Genomic DNA, 26,744 nt, shown 5'->3' on the forward strand with positions numbered 1-26,744 from the left:
CCAGACAGTTATTGATGATCTCTCCTCCTCCCACATGTGAATTCATTTCTCCCTCAGCACAGAAATAGCTTCTTATAGCCCCGGTCTATAAATCAAGAGTTGAGAACATGACTGCGGCAAGAAGCAGGAGCAAGGCAGAAATCTAAAGTGTGCTGTGTTCTTTATTTTTATAATTAGAGCAAAGTTTCTCTTAGAAATTAAGGGACCTTCACCTTTCATAAGATCTAAATGTAAATTATTTGGTCTGGCTAACCAGTAGGCATGAACTATTTTTTAGATGGACACTGGGCAATGTCACCGCAGCCTTCCAAGCTGTGGAGTTACAGCTGTGCAGAACCACTAGCCCAGTCATTTGCTCTTGAATATCTAAACTGGTGAATTATTAGCAAAATAAATATTTTGGTTAGGTGCAGTCTTAGAATTCCTTTTTAAAGTGACTTTCAGAAGCTGAGAATATGGATTTCATTTGCTGTGCAAATGTAAGGATTCAAGTTTAGATCCCCAGAATTTACATTAAAAAGTCAAGTGCTGCAATACATGTTTGTGATCCCAGCGTTAGGAAGGGAGGCAGGAGAGTCCGAAGGGATGCACTGGCCAGCTAGGAGAGTTGAATTCCTGAGAAGCCTTTTCTCAGAAAATAAGGTAGAAAATATTGGAAGGAAGAAAAACACCAAATGTCAGCCTCTGGTGTGCATGTGTGTGTATGTCTGTGTCTCCGTGTGTAGGTGTGTATCTATAATACCTAGGACGGGCACACATGCCGTGGCACACATGAATAGCAGAGGACAGTGTCTCTCACCCCACCTTATATGGGTTCCAGGAACAGAACTCAGGTTGACAGGCTTTAGATAGCTGTCTTAACCTCTGGGCAATCTCACCTGCCCTCCTGAGCATTCTAGATTCCAAACTACAGAATGAAACTGTGTGCATCAAAACAGCTTTATAAATTAGAAAGTTTATGGCTACCAGTGTTTTTCTTAGGTCTGTACAGCTGAGTCCCGAATTGGTGTTCTGTTTAATCTTATGTAGAACAGTAGAAAAACAGGAACCCTCTCATCTTTCCCTTTTTGGAAGTATCTTTTCCTAGCCCTTACCATTGCCACCTTCATTCACTCATAAATGTCCTGACTCCAAAAGAAAAAGACGTTTTTATGTGAACATGTCATTTTTGCTTTGAACTTAATTTTTCTCCTTCCTGTTTCTTTGTCCTCAGGAGGTCTGAGAGGATAAGAAATAAGGGAATAGCTGCATTTTTTTGAGGCCATAAACGCAGATAATTCCCCTCTACCTGTCTATTCAGAAGCTGACCCTTTGCCTGATTTGGGGTCATCAGTCCAATGGGCCGAATCCATGCAAGAGTCTGGCGTTGTGCTAGCCATCTTACTGTTTTCCTTCCATTTCCTTTGGGTTTTCAAATGTTAGCTAAGATGTTAGAAAACCCTTCCCTCTGGATTTCTTTGACTAATCAGGACACCTGTTGTGGGGTGGGCCTCAGCAGAAGTCTTACTTCCTGTGTAATTTATAGGGATGCCACAGGGAACTGTTTGTCTCATTTTTGTCTAGTAACACATCGTCTTTGATCTTCCCTTCCCATATGGTCTTCTGAATCTTTTATTCATAGATTTAAAGCACTCACACAAAATGCTTTTGTCAAAGAATATTTAACATCATCTAAAATGCACTCGCCTCTGTTGCCCCGTGTGTTTCCTCCACCGTGAATGTTTGCACTGAGCATCAAAGAGTCGTCTTCTCTTCGGGAGGCCGGTCATAATATTATTTATTTATATCTTAACCTTTTTCCGAAGTGTGTTTTAGAGAGCTGTTAAAAGGGGATCTAAAGCTACGGTAGAGTGTATGGCATGAGTTTAAGGGAGAATGAAAAATCGAGACTGGAAAACAACATGGGTGGAAATGAGACAGTGGATGGCCACACAGTTTACCAAACCCACCAGCCAAAGGAAACCAAGACTGAACTTTGCCACCCTGGCTGCTTGTGATTCTTTAAACATTGAAACCTTGACAGCACATTCTGAGAGTGCGACCAGGTTTTTGGGTCAAATGCTGCTGAAAGGAAATACCTGAGTCAGCTGCAGGCCTCAGAGTATCTGGTCTGCCCTCTCCAGCTGCCTTGTTGGCCCTCTGTGGGTCTGGAGTGGAATGGACCTAAGCAAACGCCTGTCTGCCAGTGGGGACAGCTCAAGGCTCCTGTCTGATGTCCTATGTGAAGGGCATCATTCTTAAATGGGAGCACAGTTTCCTTAACCTCAGCATCACCCTCGGCTCACAGTCATAGTTAGGAAGAGACCCCTTGCCCTGTCTCATTTGTTAGGACTCATAGACTATGAACGAACATGTACCATTCTCATGGACAAATTCATAACATACAAACTAGCTAATCGTGACTTCTGGCCTATTGGCAAGTTTTCCCTTTCCCTCCTTACTGAGATTTTGGGAATTGCCTCTAGAAGAGAGGGGACTAACGGTTAAGGGCATGAGAAGCCAGGAAGAATGGTTCTTGGTCTCTGGCTAGCCGAGCTGCAGGCGGGTCGAATGGCTCCTGCACTTGGGAGATAAGACATGAGGAGCAGGAAGAGTTACTGGTTGTTAAGCTGTGGATGGGCACTAAGCAACTTCGGAAGATTTTCCCCAAAGTGTAGTTAAAGGCCAAGAACTGCTTTCAGACTACAGCCAGTTCCTTCTGCCTTGGCCAATGAATTATTTTAAACCAGGGTCTTCAGGGCTCCGTAGGGGTTGATGGTATCAATTTGCCCTCTAGCTCCTTCGTTCTTCAAGTAGGCAAGGCAGAGCTCCCTGTCATCTGTTTTATTTGTTGGAGTTTTTGTTTTGTTTTGTTCTATTCTGTTTTTTACTTAGGTAGCCTACCATAAGGATGGGGAGTGTCTGTGCTTGTTGGGGAAGAATAATCAAGACCTACTGCTCAATTCTATCTGATGTTCTACGTATTCTGATGCTCAGAGGATGTGTCTAAATGCAGAAGCTGCCTTTCCTGGTCAGTCTGCCTTTCACCAAGCAGCAGAGATCCCCCAAGCACAGGCAAACAAGCTGGTTGAGTGGACAGTTACTATTGGTGGGCGGTAGCAGCTCTCGGAACACCAGCTGTTTGTAGCATTAGGGAGGGCCTGCTTCTGACACGCCAGGTGCTGGTATAGAGTGAGCCCATGCCCTGGCTGATGGGAGTCATGGCGCGGGGAAATGTCACCTGGCACTGGAGTAAATGCTTTGATGTCCTACATTTTCTGTAGGTGGTATATTTAAAAATGGCGTTCTCAGCAAAAAGCCAAGAACCTTCAAGAAACCTACTGCATCCCAAAATGAGCAATCTGCCTCTTTTGTAAAAATGACTGAAGACCACTTAGAATTTACTTTAAAACTGAACAACCCCCAACATTTCGATTGGCAGACATTCCAGTGTCCTATTCAATTCTGGCTGGAATCAAGGCACAGTCTCTTCCCCTAGAAGAGCTGTGGTCTGGTAATGGAAACCGAGAACAAATACCACAGTAATCATCATAGAAAGTAGAAAAATAAAAGCGAGTGATTGGACATGGCCTTGATACAAAGGAGCAAGGAATCACTCTTTTTCTTGAAGAACGTTAAAGGTCACCAAGGAGGAGGCCATCAAGAAGCGTGCAGTCAGTCTAGTCAGGGGGACCTGCTTGTGCTGTGTTTACAGAGAACCCAGTTTCTGCAGCAGTTCACATGAGTGAAGTTTAACTTGTTATTAGCCGTGGCTAGTTTTGTCAGCCCTTGAAAGTTCTTTGCATCTGAGTGACAGATGCGAACCTGAAAAGGGGTGAGGGAAGTGGCAGGGCAGAGGTTCTGGGTGTCTCCACTCTGTTCTCACTGTGGCCTCCACGTTGCTTACCCAGCATTGTCCACGCAGGCTGGCTCCCATCAGGCAGGGGAGGGAGAGCATCTTCTGAGAATGTTCTGAGATTGACACAAGTGAATTGAAACTTCACTAGACTGCTTAGTTTCCTGTACATAGCACATACACATAGTTACTTGGTACCTGGACAGCAGCTCTGGCATTTGAACAATTCCTAAAAGAATTTTTAGACTCTTCCTGCACATTCTTCCTCCCAAAATAGCATTCAAAGTGTGAAGCAGCTTGGCATATGAGGCAAGTTCAAGTACTTGCAAGTTCCTGGAATGTAGGTTTGTGTGGGAAAGGGCAAACCACAGGATACAAGTGGGAAGGACTTTCTATGCCACTGTCAGGTGTTTGCATTCTGTCTTCCGTGGGTCTGTTTGTACATGAGTGGTGGGAGAATGACATCCATTTATTGTCATTCAGTAAAACTCAGTAGCAACAGCAGGAAAGAGGGCCTGAAAGGATAAGAAACCAAAGCCATGAAGACTGATTAGGAGAAAGATGGAGAGAATGTTCCAGCCTTCATAGGATGAAGGGATAGATGCCAATCTATGTCCCAGTCTAGTGGGGCACCTTAAGTGAGGGCCATGTGTTTGCAGCATTTGCGTGAGTGAAGAAGACTCAGATGGCCCTGGGCAGTGAAATAACTCCTGCTTTTCAGGTTCAGTGAGCCATGGTACTAGAGTAGACTTGCTTTCCTGGAAAGGACTGTAATGAGTTGAGCATGAGGTGGGCTTGGAAACCCAGGACTTAATTCACAGGTCCTTCATGTGCTTGTTAGTCTTATGGTAAGCCAGTCATGATTTTCAGTTACCATTAAGCCTTCCTCCCTGGTTTGCATAAGCTGAAACACAGATGATTGGACATCAGTTCATTGAATCTCTGGGAATGCGCATGAGCCAGCCTCCAAATCTAGGAGGCCAGGAGCAGTGTCCATGGAATGGGTGTGTCCATGGCCAGAACAAGTCACCACCACTTTCTTCTCACATGACTTCTTGTAGCCTGCTCCCTACACTGCCCTCTGGCCATGGCAGAGTACGAGCAGGTAAGTTTCCTGACTCCTGACAAAAGACCAAACTCAGAAGGGTTTTCAAGCACAATGTACAACTAGTGAAAACTAATCCCAAGTGTCTAAAATTTTACAGTGATTGCTACATATTTTATGTAGCACAAAAATGTATAGTCCCTACCTAAAATTAAAAAAAAAAAAAAACTTATATTTTACTTAAAATGCAAAGTCTTGATTGGTTAATTTGCCAGCAAGCTTCTTTTTACTTGTTCATCCCCTGACCTGGAGAATTCTAAACATAAACGGTCCATGGGAAACGGTGGCTGATAGTCAAGTTGTTTGGAATTATGACGATATTTTCCTATTGACACAAAACTCTTGCTGATGATTCAGTCCTCGCGTGTTAAATGTCTTCCACATTCCAGTGGAAGCTCCTAGAACACAATCTGCTTGGCATCTTCAGAAGGGACGTGAAAGGGAGCCAGGGCGGAGTCTTCTGGGCACGGAGCCTGCAGACACATGGTAGACAGCCAGCATTGGTTGGGAAGTGTTTCTAGGAATAGACGGTGGAAAGAGGGGAGAAGGAAGCAGGCCTTTCCTTCTAGGCTGAAGCTGCCTCTGGTGTCTCTACCATGGCTCTGCCTCCACCAGCCCTAAAACAGAACAGGTTGTATTAAACAGTATTTCAGGTTCCGTGCATTCGTTCTTCAGTCCACAGAGTGAAGGGGTTGAGACTCAGTCAAAGTGAGTACTTTCAAAAGAGAAAAATGCTATTCTGAAGAACACATACCATGCTTACGACCCAACACTGTCAATTTCTTGCTGAGATAATTGGGCAATAATGTGGTCTTTGAAATAACCCTGGCAATTGGGCTCATTTTTTAATGTTCATTGTCCGCTTATTTTCCTAATGAGTCCCATATATTACTTTAAATAAAAATAGGTTAAAAATAAAAATGGGAAGATGATTTTAGCTGAAGGTCCCCGTTGACTTAGGGATGCTCTGTGGTATTTAGGAGACCCGCAGTCTTTTCAGCAGCCCAGTGCTATTTGCCTATTTTTTGTTCAAAAAAGAAAAAAAGAAAAAGCCACAGAAGAAGGTGCTGGCACCTCCTCGTGATACAGCGCAAAATAAGTTAATCTGCGTGAAGAAAGTTGCAGCCCTTCATCAATATTTACCCCACTACCCGAGCAGTGTGCTGCGTGGTGCTTTTCCCATCCTGGGAATTAACACTGTGTCTTAAGTGTCTCCCGGGTGCCAGGCAGGATGCTAGGCCTATGGCACAGAGAGCTAGGCAGCCACAGCCTCCGCTACACTGAGCAGGAGCCCAGACGAGTGGCATGATAAGGTTGGTAGCTGCAAAGATTAGAAACATTATAAAGCATTCCAGACTCTTAGAGAAGAAGTGGGGGATAGAAGGACCTGGAGGGGACAGGAGCTCCACAAGGAGAGAAACAGGCTGCTCGGTTTCCATGTGGGTTCTCTAGTAAGGGGAGCAGGGGCTCTCTGTCATGACCTAGGTTGCCTGCCCTTTGATCACCTCCCTCTGGCGGTTCAGCCTTACCAGGCCACAGAGGAAGAAGATCCAGGCAGTCCTGATGAGCCTTGATAGGCTAGGGTTGGATGGCAAAGGAAGAGGACCCCCCCCCACTTCAGTGGACTAAGGGAGAGGGATGACAGATAGAGGAAGAGAAGGAGGGTGGGACTGGGAGGAGATGAGGGAGGGGGCTACAATCAGGATATAAAGTGAATAAATTGAAAAAAAAAAAAAACTTGGAGCTTAGTAAAATCCCATGGTAGTCCCAAGATACGTGTGCTTATATATAGCAAGCCGTTCTGAAAGCAGTCTGTTGGGCAGCATGTGTTAATATTGACATAGATGTAATTGTTTTAGCAATTATACAGTGAAGCATTATCAGGCGTAGTGTTTGGACCACTAATTTTGGGAGTAAAATTAAATAACAAAAATACTCAGAAACTGAAATCCGTGCTAAGAAAGAAACAGTGGTGACCCTGCCACCAGGAGCAAGACAAACAGACTTACGAGGATATGCTCGGTTCCCCTTCCACCCCAGGCCATCCCTTTTGAAATGGGTGGGAGCACATTAGCCAGAGCAGCACCCTGGAGCCTGGACAAAACGAGCAGTCGCTGATTGGCCCCATTCACGGCTGCAGTTACCCCACATGCGGCTTCCGGGATGTGAGTGCTGTGCCTACAATGGAAAAGGGGAGAATCACACATGTTTCTACCCAGCAAAAATCCCTTCGACCCTTTAGATCTTAGAGAAGATATCAAGGAGTTGGGAGTGTAGAACTGTTGCTCTGACAGAACACAGACCTTTCATCAGCTCCACGATCTTCGGTTTGTAAAGGGTTTATTTAAGCCCAGACTTAGAGCTCTTTTTCATAAATTATTTAAGGAAAAAAAGGTCTGTGTTCTTATCCCCAAAGGAATAACTTTGCTTTTTATCTTTTTTAGACTGATTTTTGACTGGTGTGTGTGTGTGTATGTGTGTCCATCCATGTGTGTCCGTCCACTGTCTGTCTCAGTGTTTAGGAGCACTGGTTTTGACATCATAGCATCATATGTCTGATCTCAGCATTTCTAGTTGCCTACATGTTTTTATCTGTAATATCAAATTACCTATGGCACTTTGATAAAATATTGTGCATGAGATAAAGAAGACAATGGATTCAAAATGGAAATACATATCTTAAATACTTTCATTTACATTGGTCAAATGCTTAATCATCGAGTCTATGTTCTACCACACTGTCCTGTCCTAATTGGTGCATGGCAGAAAAGGGCAAAAGGGTGCACAGATATGTTTTCCCGCAAAACTGTTTTTAAAATACATATGCTATAAGCAAGTAGCTTATAGCAACTTTCCTGCAACCCTTTAATTCAGTTCTTTATGATGTGATGGCCCCCAACCATAAAATTATTTTCATTGTACTTCCTAATTGTGATTTTGCTACTGTTATGAATCATAACATAAAAATCCGTGTTTTCCAATGGTCTTAGGCGACCCCTGTGAAAGGGTCATTCAGTCCCCCAAATGGGTCATGACACACACACAGGTTGAGAACCATTCTTATAAGAAAAGGACACTCTATAGCTCAAATACTGCCCTGCCCTGTAAGTCTTGATTTTTTTTTAGTGTACTGTTCTCTAAATATACTTGAGCTTTTTATGAGTCAGCTTTCGATTGAAAGCTGCTCCTGTTAACTTACGTGTCTTTGGAGTCTCTCGTGGCTTCCTGTGAGCTTCTCAATGGCTTTGGAGTCTTTTTAAATGTATCTGCTGCACTTGTTTTATAACATCACAAATACCAGCTCTGTTAATATGCTCCCTTATTCTCTCTCTCTGTATAATTTCCAAGTAAAAATACAGTTTGAAAAATAATTTAGATGTGTAATTTTGAATTTTATTTGAGGTTTTTATACTCTTTTATAATTAGATGTAACAGTTAGTGCTGGAATGCAAAATAAGCCCATGGTTAAATTCTATGACAAAACATTTCTTTTTTTTCTTTTTCTTTAGCTCAACTGAAAAATCATTTCCTTGGAGATCAACAGGTATGTTTTTTTTAATTATATAAAAATTGTTTTGTTGTTGTTGTTTTGGATATACAACTTAAAAAAAAAAAAAAGCAAGCACCCACCCGCCAACCCTGTGCTGGGGACTGAAGCCAGGGCCTTGGGCACAGTAGGCAAATGCTCTTTAGCACTGAGCTAAAGCCCTAACTCCTGCCTAGCTTGTTCCTTAACTTCCTGTGTCTTGGTGAAGTAAGCAAAGCAGAGCTTCTGGCAGTACTGAGACTGAACTACTTCGCCCTCGTATAGTTACAGTTATATAGTTGTGGTTCCTTCATCCTTGTGCATACCTGAAAGTTACAGCACTGCACAGCAGTTCCCCTAATATCAACTGTGTGTCTGAAGGGAACAGAGGGGACACCAGAAGGGTTAATGTAAAAAAGACTAATTATTGGTCTCCATCAACGTTTTCATTGTTTTCCTACTTAGAGTTCCTTGAAATGTTCATTTTATATACTGTCGTGTAAAATATCTCCTAGACCTGATGTGGTCCAGTAGTTTATGTGTCTTTTTCCCTAAACTTACCACAAGAAGAATGAATTACATTGCAGAGAGTGCCTGTCACTCTCACAAGGGTCATGTGCAGTCTTCGCTCAGGATGTGGTAACCAAGCATCCATGCCATATGCTGGAGCTGCACACCTGCTTAGCAAACAGCACACCTGACCCACTGTCACACCACGTGGTGTTTGTAAGGCGAGCAAGGCAACCGCATTGCAAAAACTAGAGTTTGCCCTGAAGAAATTAGAGCACCAAGTGCCAGTGTCTCCACCTCCACCAGCCTGGAGAGGAGGCATTCACACCAGACAGCACACAGTAGCAGCAGTGTGCGGGAATGTTTGAAAGCGGTTTGCAAAGAGAGATGTGTAGATGTTAGAGGGCAGAATTAGCCCAGCAGGCATATTTAGTCTCTCTGCTAAAACTGCATAGATATGAGTTGGAGGGAAGAAAAATGGAGCAAAGAAAGACCAGCTGGAAACGTTCTGCGCAATTTGGGGTGGGAACATCTGGACTAGGCTATTGCTGAGGAGTTGGAGAGCGGCTTGATGCAGACAAACGACAAGGACAGCCTGGAGGTCTTGGGAAGTGTAGGAGGGCAGCCTCATTGAAAACCTGGGAAAGTCAGGATGGGGGGGGGGCTTCGAGATGCTTTGGACTGGGGTATTGGGCTTGCTGGATTTGATGGTAGATGAGCAAATGAGAACGTTCAGTAACTGGGTATGAATGCGAAGGTGCGAATGCAAAGCCCCCGTCCAGTGGGAAGGAAAGCACTCCTGTTGAGCAGACAGTCGAAACGTCGCCAGAATGCAGTCGACTGGACCATCTGAGTGAGAGCCAGGCTGGAACCCTGAGAACAGCCCGGCTCGCTGTTCCTGGGAGGTAATCAGAGATGATCTGAAACCCGAGGAGCCCTGGGGGTCAGCTGGGACCAGTGTTGTTTCCCTGCTTTTGTCACAGTTTCGGGTCATCACAAAAGGCAGGACCCATGTCTGCCCTGCTCACCTGAACAAATGAATACTTGCATACATGAATGAATAATAAATGTCAGAGGAAGGCTTGAGGGCATGTGCATTAGCTTCGCAAGTGAATTTGAAGCCCCTGTGAAGTTTCTTTTTCCTCTCTGCACCAGGACCGAGAAATGCTCAGACAATAGCAGATATTAAAGATGCCCTCAGTTTAAGAAGAAACAAAATATATACTTAGGAAAAAATTACAAAATGTCATAAGTTTTTAAAACTCTGATGAACTTATTTTGATGCTTAGGTATGTTACTCAGTGCTCTTGAAACCCTTATGCTAAAAATACGTCCAGCAGACAGCGATCTCATGTACTCCAAAATGGCCATGAGTGGCGCCACTCACAAAATTGGAAATTTTTTTAAAACATGGATTTGTTTGCTTCTCTCTCTCTCTCTTCCTCCCTCCCCTGTCCCATATCTCTCTTTCTCCTTGTAAACATGGTTGCATACTCTTGATCATGAACTTGGTAGATGACAGTGTCATGTGGCAACATCAAAAGGTTGAACTTCTCCTGATAGCCTGACAGGACATTACCAGGATTATACATCTCACCATTGCTAGTTGTCATTGCTGCCCATCTCCTCCTCTTCCTCCTCCTCCTGTTCTTTTCCTCCGCTTGTTCTGCTGCTGTTGTTTAAGACAGTCTTTCTCTGCATCCCAGGCTTTCCTGGAACTCACTGAATCACAGCCCAGACTGTCTGGCTCAGCCCAGTCATGACCGGGATTCACTATGCTCAACTTTTACAAGATTTTCTTTATTGCAGATTAACATGTATGATGTAAACTCTGATCATACTTTTCCCTTGTAGCTCTCTCTATCTTTTTGATATAATAACTTCATTGAGATGAAATATAACTCACATGCTCTACACTTCCCACATTTGAACTGCACATTTCCGTGTTTTTAATATATTCAGAGTTGTGCGCTCATCGCCACCATCAATTTCAGAGCATTGTCATTACCTGTAAAGATTCCACACACATCCTACCAGGCAGCATCATTTTCCACGTAACACCACTAACCTTAAGCAGCCACCATTCTCCTCATGAGTTTGCCCGTTCAGATACCTCAGGTAATGGGTCTGTGTATCACGTGGCCCTTCACGATAGACTCCTCTCGCCGAGCACCCTGTTCTCAGTGTTCACCCTGTGTCAGCATTCCGTTTTTGTTGATAAACAGTCTTCCCTTCGGATAGTGAAGAACATTTTCTTTATCCATTCATGAGTCGATAGGCATTTGTTTCTTTTCTGAGCTATTGCTATGAATATCTATGACAAGTGTTTACCTATCACTCAGTTAGCTGCCAACTCAGCGTTTAACTTTTAAACAGTTGACAAGGTGGTTTCCAGTGTGGCTGTACCTTTGTAACATTCCTACCAGCAAAGGATAAATAAGGTCTTTCCCCATCCCCTTCCACACTTGGGACTTTTTTACTATACCTATCTTATCAGATATGGTGTAGCAGTTACTAATTCTTTATTTGCACTTCCGTGATGGCCAGTATCATTTTTCTTGGGTTGGTTTCTGGTTTTTGTTCTTCAAGCAGTGGAGAATGGCAAAGCTTGTACTTTAATCTTACTAACTGCCTTCCTATATTTTTATTATTAAAAAAATTCCTTCTCAATTTTAAATGTGCTGTACACATACCCATCAGGAAATGTTTTAAAATACAGGAAAATATAAAATAATTACTTAAAATTAATCTCATCTCAGTTTTTATGTATTATGCATAGTTGCCCTTTCAAGCATACTTGAGAACATTGATATGCAGTTATCTTTGCTGTTTGTTTGTTTGTTTGTTTGTTTTTAAAGACAGGTCTCACTGTATGTATGGCTAGCCTGGAACTCTCTATGTAGACCAGGCTGGCCTCTGCCTCCCCAGATGCAAAGTATCTATTCTTAAGTATGAAATTCCTCTATAAAGTCACCTTTAGTGTTGCATAATGTGGATTTCTTAAGAGCCTTGAATGGCTACAACACACAGTTTGCCAGCATTTAGAGCAGAAGCCTTGCCCTCTTCAGATCTAGTGGAGAATTGAAGCAGAGATAGAACTACCATCACTGGCAGAAAGATGCCAGAAAAGACAACTGTTATGTTCCATATCTGTATATGTCTGTATTATTTGATATTATAACTTTTTTCTGATTTTGCTATAAATAACTGTGGTTACATAAGTATATAAAAATGTATCTACTAGATTTTTTGGAAGAAAAACATGTAAGGCACACATAATGTTCTTAAGGTCTTCACCGTATGTAAGCAAGTTACTTTCCCACAAACTGGATTCCGTTTCCCTCCCTCAAGTATGTGAGATTGAGCTTCTTAGAGTCTTTTGTCCCTGGAAAATATAAGTTACCCTCAGAGTCAGCAGGTTCCTCTTTCCTATCAGAGGGTTACTATCTGATGGTCCAGCAAGAACAGCTGTGTCTGTGCGTCAGCCTTTGGCGGGGAGAGCAGAACCCGTGCCAGCTATTTCCATTTAGGGAACTGGAAGCAGAAAACCTGTAGCTATCAAAATAAATAGTGAAGGTCAGAGAGGCTTAACGGGAGAGCAGAGCGCCCCAGAGGCTGGTGATGCTGAATGGCTGCTTCGTTCCGAGGGCTCGCTAACAGGGTCCCTGACTTCATCAGAGTCTTGGAGTAGGCACAGGGGTTGGGCATGAGTTTCTTCATATTGGTTGGAAGCCGGAAGATACACGCTGTGACAGAAATGCTGTCCCAAGTTGAGATGGAGTAGGACCTGTCTTCTCTGCCATTCTTTTCCTCCCAGCAGCTGCTGCCTGGCTTCCTGAGCTAGAGGGCAGCTAGAGAGTTTGAGCTACCAACACCAGACAGATGTGTGTGTGATGCACAGCACAGACAGATAAAGATGTACAGTGGGAGAAGCAGTGTCTAGGACCTCCTTGACTCTTCCCTTATCCCCATACTTTGATCACCATCTTCAGGATTTGCATCATAAGCAAGTAGCGAATATCCACTAATAGGCTTCATATTATTCTTTAAGTTTTTTAAGAAGTGTTGTACAGGTGTGTGCGTGTTTTCACTTCTAACTTTCATCACCCTAGTAGGTAGTGCAGCCATCTCATTATGTGTAAAATTTATAAACATACATAAAATACACGCATGTGTAAACATAAAATGTATTTAAATTAAATACATAGCAATTAAATGCGGCCCACATTATCTCCCCCATCTCAGCAGCATCAGGAAGATAACAGCTGCAGCAATTCAGCTGCCCTCACCACAGCTGGGTCCCTCTCCACACTCCAAACATCCTGGCCTCTTATTTTTCTTCCAGCACTGTAGCCCAAACTTACTGCAACCCAGGCCTTACATTCTCGTATTTATTGTTTTTCAGGGCAGCCTTTGCTTTCAGATACAACAGCTACAACTTGCAGTATTTGCTCTTTGTCCTGTCCTCATAGAATTAATTGTGTTTTTCTGATATCTGCCTGCTTTTTTAGCTGTGCTTATGGCATCTAAACTGTGGCCATTACAGTAAGCTATAGCTACAGGGCAGAAAAATTGAAAACTGATTTTATGAATAAAACTAAAATCTGATTCTTTTATACTCCTTTTTCCATCAGATAATAGATGCCCTTTTATAAATCTGAGTGTAAGTTAATATTTGGAATAAAATGATGGTTTTAGTGTTTTTTTCTCTGTAAACCTTATTGTATTAACTCTGTGTGTGTGTGTGTGTGTGTGTGTGTGTGTGTGTGTGTGTGTGTAAGCACAGACAGAATATACTGTGAAAATTTTGCCCAGAATGAGCAGGGGTGGCTTTAACATGTGAAAAATATTTCAAAGGGCTTCGGTATGCTGTGTTTTTGACTTGGCCTCAACAAAGGACACCTTCGTTCATTTCCTCGGTTCCCTCTCTAAGAAAGGGCTACACAGAAGAGAGTGGGGCTGAAAGTCTGTCACTGTTCTTATCTTTATATTTTGCATTTACTTGCAGACAATTTCTCTGCCTTTTTCCCCTCCTTCCTTAAAGTTTACAGATTCAATTTGAAAAGTTCATCCCTTTAAAAGCCTTCCAGCAAGAAGGTGAATTGTTAGCAAGGCACAGTGCTGATGCCTGGCGGAGATATTGAGGATGCTACCTTCTGCTGAAGTGCCAAAACGGAGCCCAGCTGCTGAATTTTGGTTTTGAATAGCCACCTTCCTGCAGCACCTAGGGAGGAACACGGGGTGCGCTAGGCAGAGAGATTTCCTTTTCTCCGTAACTCGGCTCAGGAAAATCTGGCTTTGTTTGGTGGGTGGTATTTACTAAGAACGGCAGGCTTTTTGGAGAGAGTCACTTTCCAGAGGATGAGGAAGAGGTGGAAGTTACCAACCCCTTTGCATCCTGTGGGTCTCTTCCACTTACCTGCAAAGTGATGACAGAGCTCTGAAACACTGAGTTTCCCTGGCTCTTTGCCATTTGCCCTCTTCATTCCTCAGCATTTTCTACCTCCCCGTCATATTTTCGCTTTCTGAAACATCAGGTCACTCCTTTCTGTCCTTTACGGGGAAGAGAGCTTACTGTTTTGTCTCTGCTTTGTATTTTCTTTAGTCTCACGTTTCTAGTAGCCTATGTTCTGCAGTTCATAACTGTTCTAACAGTTCAGAGGGTGTGTCTTCCCAAGCTGCTTTCTGTTTCTGTGTAACGAGTATATCATTTTCATCACTCACCTTGGCATGTCTCTTAACATGTTACATATTTGTACAATCGCTTACAATCCTTCAAAGCCTGAGATAACTTTTAAGGCAGTATATAATAGAAAATAGCATCAGAATCCAAGAAAATATATACCAAAATAATCAAGGGCAGAGAATGTAGACACGCGCACAGAGACTCTTTCACAGGATAAGCACTGTCAGGAAAAGAAACATTTGAGTGTAGCATTTTTTTATAGAGAGAGAGAGAGGAAAAACACATCAATTCTGTTTTGGAGTTTTTTGTTTTGTTGTTTGTTGTTTTGTTTTTTAATGTACAACTATAACTCTGGCTGTCAGAAAGAAGCTTATGAAGCCAGAGTGAGTCCTTTTGTCAGTGATCACTGGTTGTTGCTAACATGCTGGCCATAACTTGTGAAATGTAAGTTGCTACAAATCACAATTTCACAGTTTTTCTGTTCCAGGAAAAAAAAAACCACTATCGTCTGAAAAGTTGCCAGTTTGAGAAGTTCTTTGTGAGATGTGGGTGGAGGGGAAATCAGCCTCAGACAGAAAGCTGGATTAGAGGAAGCACCCACCTTGCAGAGCTGAGAGACACTGGACTGTTCCGTCATCACAGTCAGCAGAACCCATTGCTTCACTGTTCTTATGTATATATAAAGCTGGGACCTGTGTGAGCAGGACCATCTCTCCAGCACCTTCTATGTGCTGTGTCTCCAGCCCCCTTCTGCTTTCATTTTGAAACAAGGACTCAACTACTCAAACTCACTCTGGAGCCCACAGAGGCCTTGAACTTGGGATATTCCTGTGATAGACTTCCAAGTAACCAGGATTATAGGCCTGAATCACTAGGCCTACTGTTTTGTCGTTGTTATGCTTTGTTTTTCTTTTGTTTTAATTATTATTTATTTATTTTATGTGCATTGTTTGTTTTGCCTGCATGTATGCCTGTGTGAGAATGTCAGATCCTCTAGCACTGGAGTTACGGACAGATGGGAGTTGCCATATGAATGCCGGGAATTGAACCTGGGTTCTCTGGAAGAGTAGCCAGTGAGTGCTCTTAGCCACTGAGCCATCTCTCCATCTAGGCCCGTTGTTTTTAACACTAACATGGTTCCTAGAAAGAAGTATTTAAAAGATTAATGAATATTAAGTAAGTGATAGGGCATTGGTACTCAGAAGTAAGAAATTCAGGAGGCCAGAAAGATTAGAGCTTTTCAAAAACAAATCAACAGAAGACACAGGGTAACGAAATGGGGGAAATTTGTAGTTGACTTTACATGTGCCCAGTAAAGTCAAATGAATAGGGAGAAAATAATCAGGCTTTTGATATTTGGCAGTATATGTGGAAGGGGCAGGAAATGTTTAATAAAGTAGAAGTTTTAAAGCAATTATTTGCCTTCACAGTTCTAGATTCATTTCTTGTAAATACACTGTATTGAAATGTCATGGTTTACCTATACAGATAGCCAGGAGAAAAGTAGAAAAGGTTTATTTCAGAAGACTTGTTTATGTTCTTTGATAGGGAATGTCATTCTTCATAGCTTCCTGTAGAGTCAGGTGTATTGGTTTGGTTTGGTTTGGTTTGGTTTGGTTTGGTTTGGTGTGTTTGCAGAGAAAGAGGCTCAGATAGCGTAAGGTGGCCTTGAACTCCCTGTGTAACTAAGGATAGTCTTACACTGATCCTCCTGCCTCCATTCCAAGTACCCCACCATACCTTTCTTTTATCAAAAGAAACCTGTAGCATCTTTTATTTTCCAATTTCAGATATTCCCATTTCTTTCTTTTATTTTAAGACTTTTTCTTTAACTGTGTGTATATGCTCAGAAAAGGACATCAGACCCCTGGAGCTGGATTTGCAGGCAATAGTGAGTGGGCCTCCTCACACAGGGGCTGGAAACAAACTAAGATCTTCAGGAGGAGCAGCCAGCCCTCACAGTGATCTCTCCAGCCTCATTAGTTCTATGTTTGATAACAACTTTCTCCAAAAGAAATAAAGTATTTCTGCGAAAAAAAATTTGAGAGTGACTTTCAAGTTCTTGACTGCATTTCCTTGTAGGTTAATAAATTTTTTTCATCACAGTGAATCCCTTACCTTTTATGTGAAATCTGTCTGCTTTTATAGCCAATCTGGCCTCAAACTTGCAATCCTCCTGTCTCAGATTCCCAAGTGCAGAGATTACAGGCATGCACCGCCACACCTAGCTTCTTAATTTTTTTAATTTTTTCTTCAACTTTCTCAATATGAATCCAAGGACCGCAGCCACTTCAGAGTACCTAGCTGGTAAACTTTGTGTCTGGTGCATTCCTTCCCCACTTTATATTTCTTCCTTTTGCTGACTTCCCTTTTATAGTTACGAAGCATGTGCTCCGGCAGGTATGGCATCTGTGTTTTAATTTCTACACAGACTAAAAATAGCTAATAAGCACTCACCTTGGCATGGTTATTTATGGAAACACAACCACTATTCCTTTTTATTTTCTTGAAATTGTTTTTATGGTTTCATGTTTTAGGATAAAATTCAGGAGTTTAAAGTATCTGTCATGTGGTATCTCTCTGGTGTTGCATAAAATTAAGGTTATTTTGGGTGTCATTGTATGGATCAGAGCATCATTGTATCGGTGTACAGGCACAAAGTTTGCTTCAGACACAAAATGGCACAGAGGCAGGCAAGCCTTTAGGGTTGCCTAAAGAACCCAAGAACTTCAGGGCATACTAAGTGATCTTCAAAGCAGTTTAAAGTGAACTTCATCAATGAGTACTTCATCAATGGTTTTCTATTTCCTAGAGCTTAACATTTTCTAGATGAGCAAAATTTCAGAGCCATCATGAATATTTAAAAGCTGATATAAATATTCATGATCACTTAGACAAAGTCAAGAGAACCAGACTAGAAATAACTTCAAGAAACATGGGTTTCGGCCATTTCTCTTTTAAGTCTGTACTTCCATTAAAAGTTCAGCCCTCAAAGGGTATGATATGTACACAGTAACTTTTAGTTGAGTCAGCAAGCTTGTATATATCTCTAGTATTCTTAAAATATTGGTCAGCCTCCTTTTCATGCACGAGGGAGCATTTCTGTGTTTCTTGTTTCTATCAATCACCCTGTTTTGAACTTTAACTCCTAAAGTATTTCCAGGTGATCTCCCATCTGTTCCTGGATGTCTGTTGTAGGGATGCACAAAGTACAAAATAGAAATTCTTCTGGTGCCAGGCCCAGGTCCTCTGCCAAAATTTGTGCTGGAGCTTTGCTCCTGAGTACGGGAGGCCCAAAGCATTTCTGCACTTGTGGAAAGTTGACTGCTTCTGCATCTGAGGTAGTTTAGGGAGTGAGAGCCTCAGAGCATATGGGGAAGATCCCATGCTGCCTTCCTCAGCTCACGGGCGACAGGGTTGGAAGGAACTGTTAGAAACTGCTGTCTCTTAAACCCCATAGCAGCCCGGAAGACAGAGAGAACAGCGAGGAGAACCCAGCATGAGGTGCCAGCGTACTGGGCTGTGAAGGACTAGTTACAGTAATGTTATTTGGCAAAAACCACCACCGATCTCTGGATTCCTGTTTCCATGGTGATTTACACAGTACTGACCTCCCTTGCCTCAAGCAGTCTAACAGCGTGACATGTGGCTTAATAAAGCAGAGCCATTTTAATGACTTCAGATTCCTTACCAAAGACCTTCTCTAAGCAAATGTTTTACACGTGTTATACTTTTGGAGGTGTATATTGTGGAAAGGATAAAACAACCATATAGTATTCCATCTTTGACTAGAACTTCCAGAGGTAGATACTATGTCAATTTTTCATAGCCCTATGGCTTATTGTCCTTAACCCACTAATATTTTTGACACATAAAACCTTGTGGTTTTTTTTTTGTTTTGTTTTGTTTTGTTTTTTGATTAATCATCCTTTTTTTTTTTTTTAGAGCATTCAGATGAAATTGACAGGCAGAAAGGGGGCCATGATTCCAGTAATCTTCCATTCTTAGGCACAGATGGAGAGTTCATTGTACCTTAAAGACTGGCTCTGTTTTTATTGGAAGACACTGACTTATGTTTGAAAGTGCCCATATATTTCTGGTATCTGGGAAAACTTCTTTTTAGTAATATGTTGTTCAGGATGCAGTTCAGAGTAACCCTCACAAGCTGTTTGTTCTTGAAATGTTTTGATTCCTTGTCCTGACCAAATAAAATCACAGCATGCCTCTTGTGTCATTCTAGATTACAGCAGTAGTCGTGAGCTGATCTGTCCTGCACTTTATGCCTCTGGTTTCTCTGAACTGGAAGAGTCTCTTCTTCCATTCCACATAAGCTATGTTGTAACAGACATCTTAAAGTAAGAGCATGTAAATGATACATAACTGATAAATAGAGTCCTCACCATTCTATAATCAGGAAGACTTTGCCAATGAGTTAGGAACTGGGTGTTCTGATTATCTGGTACATTGTGGTCATGTGTATACCCATTTGTGTGTATCTATATATGTTTTGTAAGTTAATAAATGTTCAAAGAAACACAATGAGTAATAGTAAACCTCTTTATGAAAGCCACTTAACTGTTTTGTTTTTTCAAGACAGGGTTTCTTTGTGTAGCCTTGGCTGTCCTGGACTTGCTTTGTAGAATAGGCTGGTCTTGAACACACAGAGATCCTCCTACCTCTGCTCCCAACCCCCTACCCCAGTGCTGGGATTATAGGCGAGTGCTTCCATGCCTGGCTTACCACCTAACTTTGTTGTAATGAATCAGAAGACATTTCTGCATCTTTCGTCCTTATACTTACAGATGGCCCCCATGGGGGGGTGGGGGCAAACCTGAGGCTCTTATACATAGTATAAGGGTTGATTGATTTATAGTACATATTAAATAGATCTTTTTATCAAGTTGTCACAACTTAGTAAACGTGGCACATTTACTAAGAGATGGGGCACAAAACTCCTTTCCTCCTGCACCCAGTTACTTAGCTCCTTGCGTAGCAATGTGGTATCTCGGTGTTTCACTTACCTTACTAATACCCTCTGCTGTGCTCTGGTTCCCAGGGCAGGACCCTGAAAACTAGAAGGCACAGTCAGGTGATAAGACTGCAAGGCCCCATAGCTAATGTGGCTTTTAGGGTAATACAGTTTGTTTGCCTTTCTATTTTTAAAGATACTAATTATGGCTAGGCCATAGAGGAAGAAGATCCATGCAGTCCTGATGAGAATTGATAGGCTTGGTCAGTTGATAGAGGAGGAGGACTCCCCCTTTCTGAGGACTAGGGGAAGGGGATAAGGGGAAGAGGGAGGGAGAATGGAACGGGAGGAGATGAGGGAGGGGGCTACAATTGGGAAGTAAAGTGAATCAATTAAAAAAATTGAAAAAGATACTAATTGTAAGTGGGCAGGAGGGGTAGATGTTTAGTATGACCCTAGCAGCTCCTTTGGCTGCTCTGCTTCCCTGTTATCTTTCTAGCCCAGAACACTCTCTGGGTGCTAACAAAGCCTTAACAGGCTCCTTCGGGAATTGCTATGTATCATGTGCAGTTCTCTAGAAACTCCTAGTAGATGATTTACAAATGAAGCAGGTCATTTCACTGTTACCTGCCTGGCAGTGATTCAGATAATATTTTACCATCTACCAGAGAGCCACACACAACTGAAATCTGGCATTAAAATTCCAGACTTGAGAATTCAGAGCTGTCACAGAATTCTGCCACCTAGAAATGAACTGTCAAATGATGGATCAGAAGACCCGTTGTTAGCAGCCCCTGTGAGGAATGTCAGCCTCTCTTCCCACAGGCCAGGAAACAGAACTTCAGCTAGAATCTGACATCATGTTAAAACCTCACAGTGCACGAGGATTCCCCAGTACGCTCTTACACCTCATAAGAGTCTCTAGACTAGCTCAACTGGTGCTACCTAGAAATTTTACTCTCCTTTGCATAGCTCAACTTTTTTGAATACATGAATAAAGCTGTATAGCAAAGTACTATGCATGAATTGTGACCCAATAAGGGAAAGCTGCTATTGCTACTTGAGATGTTTGTTCAACAAATATTTACTGAGCACCCACTGAGTATAAGGTGCCACGTGGGACACTGGGACTATGACAGTACCAATGAGACAAAAGTCTGCATCCTTAGGTTTACATATTTTAATCGATAAAGACAGACTATTGCTAATGGAGTACTTAACAGCCTAGGAAAGTTGGGAAGAAATCCTAATGAAGGCATTAACCTTAGAGTTGTATTTTGAGCTCAGAATGTAACTAAGAATCAGTATTTGAAAGTGAAGCAGCGTTCCTGGAAATGTGTGTTAGCTCCATAAAGGTTAAATCTGAAAAGGGACTACAAATGACGATAACCTAAGCATGGAGAAACGTATGTTTTATATATGGGAGAAAGGAGAAGATTTGAGTGGTGTGCAAAGGTCAGCATGGTCTGTATCACCTAAGTACAGCATAAGAAATAGGATAGAATGGAGAAGCAGCTGAGTTGTTTTGGGTGACGGTAATTGTCCTGTATTTAAGTTCAAGGTGGCAAATGGTACCACAGAAAGTAAAACAAGCTATGAGAAAGACAGGCTGATCAGAAGAAACTGTGTTCAGGTTAGACCCGTATATTTTCCTCTGGGGTAAACTAAAGGGACCAATGAACAAATAGGTAAGATGTTAGTCCCTCTGCTACTTGTGATTCTGAGTATTTTAGTAGCGGTAGAAGTGTGACTAGAATTCCTCTGATTGTAAGAAACATGACTACCGCATAAGCCCATCTTGTCTTCTGGGCTTCATCACTAAGTTCACTGTTGTGAGTCCTCTCTGTTTGTGTTCTGAACAGTTGGGATCTGTATTGTCCCCTTAATATTTGGCCATCATTCTTATTATTTGGAAGAAGTTGTGAGATGGGTTTTCCAAGGGGGAACAAGATGCATTTCTAGATTGTGACATGATATAGTATGTAAGTTAACTTGGGACAGAACAAACAACATGTATGGAACTGAAAAAAAGTATAACAGTAAGCTGAATGTTGGGCACACAATCACACAGAGAAAATAACTATGCTATTAAGGTGAGCAGAGCCTTCTAGTAGCCTATGGATTACAAGATGCTCTTGAAAAATATCTGTACCTTTCAACATGTTCTTCTGTAATGTCATTAAATTCAGCTATAAACTTACTTTCTTACAGATGTGCCAAATACCGGTGTAAGCAGACCTAGAGTTTCTGACACTGTCCACCCCAACAACTATCTCATCAGGACAGAGCCAGAACAAGGGACCCTCTACTCACCAGAACAGACATCTCTCCACGAAAGTGAGGGTCTGTTGTATTCTGTTTTAAACACTAGATTGTCTTGTCATAATTTACCTTTACAGCGAGCCTCAGAAGTATAATAAAGGTGTTCCACTGTTTTATTCTTGCAGGATCATTGGGAAACTCAAGAAGTTCAACACAAATGAATTCTTATTCTGACAGTGGGTACCAGGAAGCAGGGAGTTTCCACAACAGCCAGTCCGCGAACAAGGCAGACGGTAGACCGCATCCATTCACAGGATCAACAAGTAACCATGTGGTGAGAAATTCAAGAGCAGAAGGACAAACACTGGTTCAGGTAAGTCAGACATCTAGACTACACTCTTAGTTGCATAACTGTTATAGACATTGCTTAGCAAAAGCAAAGCCAGCGGGTATAGTTTATAGACTGAAAAACTTCACTCAAAAATCACTGTTTGAATTGTAGTATTGTAGATATTTTAAGCATAAAGCCTGATATCATGTTTATTTGAATTAATTCACTCTTACTAATGAATTGTGATAGGTTCCTAGATGCAGTAGAGTAATTCTTCTGGAAATAAGAAATTTGGTATGAGCAGTCCAGAGGGAGTGTAAGGATGACATGGAATGACATAGTTCCTGTGGGGCTCCTAATCTTTAGCAATGCTAGCGCTAAAATAGGCATCACAAAGGCCTAGAAGACAGAAACCATTCTCTGCCTCCATGAGGTGGGATCTAGTCTACTCTAAGCAAAAGTTTTCACCTTCCCTCAAATTGCTCACTGAAAGGGTATTTTTCCCTCGATAGTCGCGCTGACAGAGCCATTGTAAAGAGGCATATCCGCTCTGTTAAGTAAGGACTCAGTTGACAGGCAAAAGCACAGCACTGCATGCATGTTTTCAACACTTTTGCTTAGTTGTTGCTGCTTGATTCACGTCATCCCACCAGACTATGTCGCGGGATGTAAGAGCCAAAGGAGCGAGTGAGTCTAGCCCTCTAGCCAAGCACTGTGGAAATCCTTTAGTTGCTGGAAGATAGCAAAGCACACTACTCTGTGTTCCTCAGCTCTAAACACTGCAGGACACGCCACAGTGCGAATGTGTTGATGCAGTGGTGGGCATATTTGCTCATGGGTTTAGCAGAAGTTACATGGGCGACTTTTGCGGTCAAAGGGAGACCTCTCGCCCCGGTAGCCAGCTGCTTGAGGCTGTGCCCCCAGCCTGCACGTCAACCACATGCATACTCGTTGGCCAGCAGAGATGCGTGGTGGCGTTTGAGGCGCTCTGCAGTGAGCACCTCTAGGTGTTCCGCCGTGTGGCTGGGGCTCTACTCCGGCTGCTCTGCAGCCTCACCTTGGTGTAATTGCCGCAGCTACAGTTTTATCCTTCATCGTGATCATGTTGTTAAAAAAAGGGAAAACTTTATATTAAGTTCATTTTTTTTCCCTAAAGCCGATCCGTTGATTATAAGGAGGCCTCTGTGACTTGATCTATGTGTGGTTTGGATAGCATATTATCTTGCCATCAGCTGGATGTCTTTCCCTTTGTCAGTGCTAGCACCATTAGCACTCCGAACACATCTTCGAACTCTCCAGCTGAACACTAATTTCTAAGGCCCTATCATATTGCCTTGTTAGCAGCCATAACTTTCCCTCCCCACATCCCCTCAGTGCCACCAGGTTGAACTCACTTGAGGTGTTCCAGCAGCCAGGTTGCTTGCAACACTTGGAGGCAAAGCACACATCCTCTTATGACATGAGACTGCAGAAACACTCCCCCCCATCCCATCCCCACTACTTTCCTCACCGTCACAACTAAACGTAGGCAGGGGTGCTGGCAGCCGGGCTCTCGCAAGCACTCGGGGTGACTGAGCATACCTGTCGGGCCGAGCCCTCAGGTCTGTTTCCATCCCTCAGCCTGCCTGCCATTTCCCATGCCCTCAGCCACTTCTCCAGCCCACTTTCTTCACCGCTGCACAGCATCAAGAAAGGTGCCTGATGCCCACTGTGTTTGTAGAGGCCTACAGATTCATAGCATTGATTCCAGAGCAGAAATGTTCAGTTTCCATTCCGGGCGCTTCCAGCTGGCTAAAACCAAGAAAGTTACAAAGACTTAGAGCATTCCTTCTCCTGGGACAGGTTCTCTGGTATCTCACTCACATCTCTTTAAATCCACCAGCTAAACTAACGCTAAGAGCTCCTATGTCAGATGAAGCCAAAGAAAGGAGAGTTAAAGGATTTGGCTAGGACACCTGACTGGGCAGGCTCTTCCTTGCACTAAATTATCAGAGGAAAGCTGGACCCAGGCAGTAGCCAAAGGTTCATGCATCAGACACTGGAAAAAAACACATCCCACAAGTTAACAGAGCCAACTCATAAAGCCCAGCCATCCATAAATACTCCTCAGCTATATTTAGGCTGAGACATGAAATAGATATATTTTCTGTTTTACACAAATTGCATTGTCTTGGCCACAGTTTGACTTTTAGGGAATGATACAAGCACATGGCCCCAGGGCCCTTTCATGCTCACTAGTCATTTGTAGCACTTGAAGTAAAACGTTTCGTATGTCAGAAAATGTAGAGGCAACAAGTGAAAAAAATGTAAAGACCAAAAAGGATTATTAAATGTCTTCAGAAGTCTTCTATTGACTGGTTTTAGTATTCAAATTAGAGCTACAAAACAAAACAAAAAAAGCAGAAGCAAAAGCTAATCTTACTCAAAAGCTTATGCAAAGAAAAACCTCAGGTGCCTGCAGTAGTGAGGTCACATTCTGTGTGAGCTATGTGCGTTTTTATTTCTGTAATGACAATGGACGCAAAACCCTGGATAAACCCGTTCTCTTTTCTCCCCTCTCATCAGCCATCAGTAGCCAATCGGGCCATGCGAAGAGTTAGTTCAGTTCCATCTAGAGCACAGTCCCCTTCTTATGTTACCAGCACAGGCGTGTCTCCTTCAAGGGGGTCACTGAGAACTTCTCTGGGTAGTGGATTTGGCTCTCCGTCAGTGACCGACTCCCGACCTCTGAACCCCAGTGCTTACTCCTCCACCACGCTCCCTGCTCAGCGGGCCGCCTCTCCATACTCACAGAGACCCGCCTCCCCAACAGCTGTGCGCAGGGTTGGCTCTGTCACTTCCCGGCAGACATCCAATCCCAACGGACCAGCCCCTCAGTACCAGACCACCACCAGGGTGGGGTCCCCACTGACCCTGGCAGATGCCCAGACTCGACTAGCTTCCCCGTCCCAAGGCCAAGTGGGGTCATCGTCCCCCAAACGTTCCGGGATGACCGCCGTACCACAGCATCTGGGACCTTCACTGCAAAGAACTGTTCATGACATGGACCAATTCGGACAGCAGCAGTATGACATCTATGAGAGGATGGTTCCACCACGGCCAGACAGCCTGACAGGTGAGACACGTGACAGCACTGTGCAAAGCCCAGGAGCGAGGCCTCCCCGTGCCTGTGTGGAAATGGTGATCACTGGGGAGAGGCCTGGTGGCTTTCTTGAAAAGTTATACTATTAGCCCGAGGTTAGCTTGTTTTTCAAGCTTTAGTCTTTTTTTGTATGACACTGTGTAGTGCGTACAGAGAGCTCTTTTGTAAAGCATCTTTCTCCTCAAATTGGTATGTACATAAAGTATGAGTGTGCATATGTGTGTGTGCGCGCGCGCGCGCCGCTGCACACGCACACACGTACATACTGTATCTTAAAAGAATTGATTAGAACCCTAAACTCTTTATTAGTATTATTTTCTGATGAAGGGTTTTGAACATCTAGGCTTACCTCCATATACCCTCAGGAGATATTAAAATATGGTCAGAATACCTGCTTGAATTTCTCTGGAGGAATGCTGTGGTGTGTGTGCTAGAATACGAATCTCATAGCCTACTGTTTTGATGGGCACCCCTGATAGGAAATGCACAAAGCCCTTATGAATTTCTTTTAAATGCCATGTGGATTAAATTAGGAAGACACCAGGTTCCTGGCATTCTATCTGTCCCCTTTGGGGGATTTTTCATAAAAGATTTTCTACTTTGTTCTTTTTAGTAAAAGAAAATTTAACTGTGGATGTAGGATAATGTAGTGCTTGCCTAATCATGCACAAAGCCCTGGGTCTGATCCTGTGCGTTGCCAGAAAGATTTTTAAAGAGCAAGATATACAGAATGGTAACATTTTGAACCACACAGGAGAAGTTGAAATGAAGATCAGAAGTGTCCAGCTTCTCTACTCTCCACACCAAGTCCCATCTGCTGTAGCCTACACATGTGTGACCTAGAGAAGAACCTGTTACACATGTGTACACACGTGTCGTGCTGCATTTTCTTCTTCATCGGGGAGCGTCTCTCATATCTTCTGCACTTTTCTCACATTGTGTCTGAGAGCTTGCACTCTTTCTAAAGACATTGAGAGAATATCTTGTGTCTGTATGGAAACTTTACCTGTTAATAATAAATCTGATGGCCTATAGCCTAGGCAAGACTAAGAGGTGGGACATCCAGCAGGGATGGAGCCAGGCTCAGGAGATTCAATGGCCAAGTTGTAAGGACATATGCCTGGTACCTGAACAGAAGTAACTAGCCACATGGCAAAATTAGTAAAAAGATTAGTAAAAGTGGGTTATTTTAAGTTATGAGCTGGTCAGAGAAGAGCTTAGCTATGTGGCCTAGGGATTTGTAAAGAATATTTAATGACTCTCATGAGTGATATTCCGGAACCTTAAGGCCAGGAGGAAAAGCCTCAACAAAAAGTTGCACAATGCTTCTTTTATATATGCATTATGGTTATTTACTTGCTTCCATGTTAATAGGCGT

At 42.8% G+C, this 26,744-nt stretch overlaps 1 protein-coding gene across 11 annotated transcripts in view; it reads left to right on the plus strand.

Annotated features, from left to right (window-relative positions):
- Positions 1 to 26,744, plus strand: part of Pkp4 (plakophilin 4) — a 208,290-nt gene that overhangs the window by 136,593 nt on the left and 44,953 nt on the right. For 8 of the 11 annotated variants that reach the window (XM_060390208.1, XM_060390216.1, XM_060390210.1 and 5 more), the window contains 4 exons: positions 8,450 to 8,484; positions 21,843 to 21,974; positions 22,079 to 22,266; positions 24,790 to 25,339. In XM_060390208.1, coding sequence (XP_060246191.1) covers positions 8,450 to 8,484; positions 21,843 to 21,974; positions 22,079 to 22,266; positions 24,790 to 25,339 — 905 coding nt within the window. The remainder of the gene's footprint in view (positions 1 to 8,449; positions 8,485 to 21,842; positions 21,975 to 22,078; positions 22,267 to 24,789; positions 25,340 to 26,744) is intronic. The other 3 variants (XM_060390206.1, XM_060390207.1, XM_060390213.1) reach the window with 1 other exon arrangement.

The sequence above is a fragment of the Meriones unguiculatus genome, chromosome 8, assembly GCF_030254825.1.
Source record: "Meriones unguiculatus strain TT.TT164.6M chromosome 8, Bangor_MerUng_6.1, whole genome shotgun sequence".
Classification (NCBI taxonomy): Eukaryota; Metazoa; Chordata; class Mammalia; order Rodentia; family Muridae; genus Meriones; species Meriones unguiculatus.